Source organism: Galeopterus variegatus, unplaced genomic scaffold (genome assembly GCF_000696425.1).
Source record: "Galeopterus variegatus unplaced genomic scaffold, G_variegatus-3.0.2 Scaffold15066, whole genome shotgun sequence".
Lineage (NCBI taxonomy): Eukaryota > Metazoa > Chordata > Mammalia > Dermoptera > Cynocephalidae > Galeopterus > Galeopterus variegatus.
In genome coordinates, this window is record NW_007741177.1 from 5,719 (window position 1) to 12,328 (window position 6,610).

General features: G+C 36.0%; 1 protein-coding gene across 1 annotated transcript; it reads right to left on the reverse strand.

Moving 5' to 3' along the window:
- Positions 1–4,657: 4,657 nt before the first annotated feature.
- Positions 4,658–5,590, reverse strand: LOC103582151 (olfactory receptor 1L8-like). The gene has a single exon (XM_008563826.1). The coding sequence runs from the start codon at positions 5,588–5,590 to the stop codon at positions 4,658–4,660; it is 933 nt and encodes a 310-aa protein (XP_008562048.1).
- Positions 5,591–6,610: the final 1,020 nt, after the last annotated feature.

Sequence of the window (6,610 nt, forward strand, 5' to 3'; positions counted from 1 at the left end):
AACTTTTCTATTTTATTGACCTGTTGGTTTCTGTAGTAATATCACACTCTAAATTTTTAGAGTTTTGCAGTATGTTGGATTCTTAGGTATGTCAAAGTTCATTTTCAAAGCTGTCATTGTTTCTTGCACACTTTTTATGAGTTCATAAAGAATTTTATTGGATTCTTGACTGTGATTGTATTAACTTTATATTCTGATTTGGAGACAATTAACATGTTTAAAAAACTGAATTTTCAAACTGGCAACATGGCATCTCTTTCAGTCTCTGTCTCTAAATCTAAGCCTTCTTCTTAACTCTGTACCTTATAAATATGTACAATTAAAAATAAATTTTAAAAATTTAGGCCTCCTTTTAGATACTTAAGTGAAATTTGATCATTTTCATCATATAGATCCTGCCCATTCAACTTTATGTTTGCGAAGCTCATCTGTTTGATTGCATCTGGAAGTCTCTACTACTTCCACTTTTATTGCTAAGTATTCCATTATATGTAATTAATTTATCCAATCTATCATAGATGAACATTTGGGCTGTTTTCAGTTTTTGGCTGCATGAATTTAATTCTTGCATTAAGTATTTTAATACATATGTCTTGTTGTACATATACAAGTATTTCTTTGGAATATATACTCAGCAGTGGAATTTATAGAGTATGTGGATTTTTACCTGTGCTATTTTCCACATTGTACCAATTTATACTCCCATGAGCAATATAATTTTATATTGCTCCACATTCTCTCTAACCATTGGCATTTTTCCACTGAATTCTAATTTTTGTCTGTCTGGTGGATGTGCAGTGGCTTCCCCTTGTGATTTAATTTAAACTTCTCTGATTATTAATGATACTTAGCATTTTTTCATTTGATTATTGATCATTCAAATTTCCTTCTTTTTGTGAAATATTTTTTAATTCTTTTGCAAGGCCCTTTACCTCCCCTCCAGATTTGTCTGTCTTTTTCTGGCTGATTTCTAGGGATCTTCATGTATTCTTAATTTGAGTGTTTTGTTGATTTTATGAATTTCAAATATCTTTCACTATTCTGTTCTTTGTCTTTTTATTCTATGTCCTTTTTCCCCTTTTTTAAAAAAGATAATGTATTATACATATATGTAGGATTCAAAGTTGATTTTCAATAGTTCTATAAATGTGTGATGGTCAGATCAGCATAGTTAGCTTATTCATTATTAAAATACATAATCATTCTTTAACCAATTTCTGTTAACCAATTTCTCATTAACCCCCTCTCTCTTTTCCTCCCTTCCCCTTTTACACCATGAGTAACCACAGTTCTTTTCTCTCCTTCTAAAAATTCAACATATTATTGTGATTGCTGTTTCTTTCTCTCCCTCTCTTTATTGTTTATTTGTTTATTTATGGATTCGGCTTCCATTTATGAGTGAGGTCATGCAGTATATCTTTCTTTGCCTGGGTTATTTCACTTAGTATAATTTTCTCCAGGCTCATCCATGTTGCTGCAAATGGCAGAATTTCATTCTTTTCTATGGGTGAGTAGTATTCCATGGTGTATATAGACCATATTTACCTTATCCAGTCATCCATCTATCAACATTTATGTTGGCTCCATAGCCTATGATGTCTTTTGATGAAAAGGAATATAAAGACTTAATTCCAACATAGTCTTATTTTCTCTTCTTTTGCCTTATGATTAGTGTTTTCTGTTTGTGTCTTGAATAAGAGATATTTTCCTACCTCAAGGAAACAAAGATATTCTGCATTATTTTCTAAAGTCTTAATAGTTTTGTTTTTCATATGTAAGTTTATAATTCGTCTGGAGCTATTTTTTGCATATGCTGTATGCTAGGGTTCCAGTTTAGTTTTTCCCTTTGGATTTTAAGCTATATTCGGCATATTTATGAAAAGATGCTCTCTAGTGTCTCACACCATAAGTCAAGTGTATACCAATGTGTGAGTATGTTTTTGAGTTCTCTATCCTGTGTCATTCATCCTGTTTGTACAGTCCTTCACTAGTATCTATCTAGTCTTTATTATGATAGGTCTACAGTAAGCCTTGATATCTGGTAGAACAGTGGTTCTCAAAGCATAGTTATCAAACTAGTACATGAGCATCACCTGGGAACTTGTTAGAAATACAAATTCTAGGGCCTCACCTAGGCCTACTGAAGGGACATAGCCATAGATCCATGGCTCTGACCAGTCTTGGAGAAAGTGTTCACATCAAGGTCTTCTCTTCTAAGGCAAAGTGGTAATAGCAATAACGAACACAGGTTGTGTGTAGGTGATATTACTTCACCCTTGGAGTGTTCTTCTTTATCTGACTCATCTCCAAAATAAGAACATGGGCACTGAATGGAGAGCCCCTTTGGTGATCTGGCCCTCATATCACATGGCCCTTTCCTCTACCATGACATGATAGTGTGGTTGTTTAAACAAAACCACACACACCCCCAAAATAAAAAAAATAAAAATAAAAAAGCACACCCAATGATGATGAAATACAAGCAATAAATTACAGAACCTTTTTTGTTGTGATTAGTAGTCTTAATTCTACAAACAATACATGTCCACAAATTAAAATATTACAGATGTGTGCAAACTGAAAAGCAAGTGTTATATTCTTCTTAACTATTCCATTGTCACCTCTAGAATTGACCATTTTTAATGAGTAGCTTTCTTCCTGGGTATATAATCTCACCCAGTCATTATATATGTACACGCATTACATATAATTTTTTACTTAATAGGCTTATTCTTAAACGTTTTATTTTGCAACTTGCTCTTCATTCATAATGGCTTTTCAGGTCAGGGATGGAAATCTATCTCATTATTTGTACCCATTACATATTGCTCCTTTTTATGGAACAATTGAAGGATTATTTATTGACCTATTTTCCTATCATTACTTATTACCCATTCTCCTATTGATGGGCCTTTAGATTCTCAATTTTCTAAGTTTTGCCATTACAAACAATGCTGCAATGCTGCAATGTACATATACATTTATACACTTGTTTTAGTATTATCATAGGCTGAATCCTTGAAATACAAACATTGAGACATAAAAAATAATCAGAAATTTTCAAACATGCAGCTTCTCACATAAAGACACAGTTTTTCTAGGGGTGCTCATGAAACTGCATATTCAAAAATTCAAAAGCCTCCCATGACCTATTGATTAATTTATTTGGGAATGAGATAGGAGAAGAGTAAATGACAAAAATATTAAGATACAAAATATAGTAAGGCCTAACATTACTGACAGAAGAATAGAGCATAAAAGATAAAAACAAAAGTGAACAAAAGTCTTTACCTGTAGCACTGGATGACACTTTACATTCCAAAGAAGCCCAATATGCTTCTGCCTGGTTTTGTGCCCTGTTAGGTATATCTGCCTTTGACATCCGCATACTTTTCTTTTTTTTAATATTAAGATTTTTAAATTTTTTTTCTGATTATAAAGGTTCATTTAGTATGAGAAATTAGAAAACAGAGAAAAATAAAAATATGATAACAAAATATCACCTGTAGTTCCTATGTCCACAATTAGAAGCAATGTTATCATTTCTGCACATTTATTTTCAGATTTGTGTGTGTCTATATGTACATATTCTTGGTTTGTGTGTATGCTTTTGTGAAATTACTTTATCTCAAATTTTGATCGAATTGTGTACACTAATACTTAGGTTTTTACTTATAAAGAATATTTTTAAAGTAACCAAAGTCATGGGTGCAGGTAAATTTTGATAAATGCTCTGATCAGAGTACATTTATTATCCTAAACAATGGTCAACCTCATATATCGGTTTTGTTTCTCTCTTCAAAAGATACTGAGAATAATTCTCAGTACATACAATAAATGTTTCTCTGAAAGCAGATGGATTGCTAAGTGATAGTGATGGTGGAAATAGGGGACTCTCTAAGGGGAATTAATGCTAAGAGAGGTCTCAAGAGGAGTGAGTGCCTATGAGGGACAAAAGAAGATGACCAGGGAAGGGACCCAGAATAAACTCAGCTCCCCCTGCTCACTGGCCTGATCATCAGTGTCAATTATATGTTGATCTATGTCACTTAGCTAATTGAGGCTAAGAGTTGGGCTTTTGTTCACTCCAAAGTTAAGAACATGCTGTTGTCAAAGATATCTGGGGAAGAAGAGATGTAATCACTGCATAAACTGATGAGCCAGACACATTCCTTGCTTTGGCGGAAGTTTCAGTTTTATAGGAGTCACAGTCTGTCTCAAATCCTAAATCTCTATATTGACTTACAAAGAAGTAGAAACATAGATTACATGCATTTGGTAAAATAATGATACTAGTGGGATGGAAAGTTATTGAACAAATATAAATTTGTTTCCAGAGGTTTTGTGGAGAACAAAGGTCTTCAGCAGCTCTTAGAAGGAGTGGAAAGATGTGGTTTCCTGGAGAAGAGGCAGATGGGAGATAAGGGGGTATGGGAAAATTGGAAGCAAAGATGTAGGTAGACCTTCAGCTAATTCCTGAATCATAATAAGGTCTCAATGGTTGATAGTTGCATGTGAAAAGAAATATCACCCAACATCCATCGCACACAAGGGTTATACATGTAGACTTATGAGAGTTTATTGTGTCTATCAGGAACCAGCAGAAACAGAGTCCAGAGTATCAGAGATACTCATGAACATGCCCACCGAGGTTTGGCTAGGGTTTCCTACTGCATGCCAGCTTCCCCAGACCCCTCTTCATGTCTTTGTTTCTCAGACTGTAGATAAAAGGGTTTAGCATGGAGGTCAAAACTGTGTAGACAAGTGTCACCCCCCGGTCCTTAATAGTATAGCTGGACAAGGGATGTAAATATTCATAGAAGACACTTCCATAAAACAGTGTTACCACGGTGAGGTGAGAACCACAGGTGGAGAAGGCTTTGCGTTTTCCAGCAGCTGAGGGAATCTTGAGAATTGTGATGAGAATTTGTATATAAGAGAAAGTGATGCATAGGAAGGGAGTCACCAGAACAACAGATCCTTCTGTCATTATCACAATTTCATTGACAAATGTCGAGGAGCAGGACAATTTCAACAGAGGATTGATGTCACAGAGAAAGTGGTAGATAACACTGGAGTCACAGAAGGTGAGAAGATTCAGCAGAAGTGTGTGCAGGAGTGAGTGGAGGTGAGAAAATGAGCAAGAGAAGGCCACCAGCAGGACACAGTGGTGGTGGCTCATGGTGGTGATGTAGTGGAAGGGGTCACAGATGGCCACATAGCGGTCAAAGGCCATGACTGCCAGAAGGCAGCTGTCACTGTTGCCCAAAGCATAGAGAAAATACATCTGTGTCAGACACCCAGCATAGGAGATGGTTTTCTTTTCTGACAGGAAATTCACCAGCATCTTGGGGACAATGGTTGTTGTGAAGCAAATGTCAGTGAAAGACAGGAAGCTCAGGAAGAAATACATGGGGGTCTGGAGCTGGGGGTCGGAGCAGATGGCCAGGATGATGAGCAAGTTCCCTGTTATGGTGACCAGGTACGTGGTGAGGAAGAGGACAAAGAGTGGCTTCTGGTCCTCAGGCCGGGAGGAGAGTCCCAGGAGGATGAACTCGGAGACACTGCTGGTTTGGTTGAGTCTTTCCATGGTCATGGTGCCAGCTAAAGTGGAGAAGATCCTACCATGTAACATAAGGGGGTCTTCCAAAAGTTCATGGAAAGATAGCATTTTCCTTTCATTCCATTTTTTTTTCATGAACTTTTGGAAATAACTAGTTTGTGTTTCATGACTGTAATCCCAAGCAAACCAGCAAGCCTGTGCTTCTTCCTATGTCCCTTTCCACTTAAAGGGTCATTATTAGTTACCACGTGGCCAGCTCATCAACCTCACAGTTCTTCCTGCTGTCTTCCCCTTCCAACTTTAAGACTTCACAGGCTTGTCTTGTTGATAGTGTGGGCTTGGGACAGAGAATTTTCTTTGAAGAACAAGTTGAACATTTTGAATTCGGTTAAATATTATACTTAAAACAATTTATTGAGCACAGACTTCATAAAAAACACTCTTCTAGGAGTGGGGACTCAACTATGAATAAGGCAGAAAAAGGTCTACCTTTGTGGATCTTGAATTCCAATAGATCAGTCAATCTGTATCTTTCTGTCTGCCTGTCTGTCTATCATCTACCTATTTATCAGGTAGTTCTTTATATTATGAAGAAAAATAAAGCCACAGAAGCAAATAGAGACTGACAGGGGTACAGTGAGGAATTTTTAAATTTTAGATCAGATGGTCTTATTTTCCTCTGCACCAAGACAAATTTCCAGCTGTGTCAGGCTAAGTTTTATCTCTGAACCTCTTAGTCAAAAAGAGGACTTGATAAAATATTCAACAGCAAAATCAGACGAATAATGTATGCAGGTCAACAAAGTTTAATTTTTGTGCTTGCGTTCTCCTTAGGAGCACTTCTTTACAAACTTATACTCCTTAGGAAACATCAAGTTATCATTATCAATCTATACAAATCCTTCTTTGTAAATTTACTTTTTACTTTTTTTCATTTCTAATTCCCCAGATGTGATCATATTCCCGCATTATAGACATCCAATCATTAAGCATATGTCCTCCCATTTGTTTATGCACCAATGTATAAACCTATGAAATATATGAATA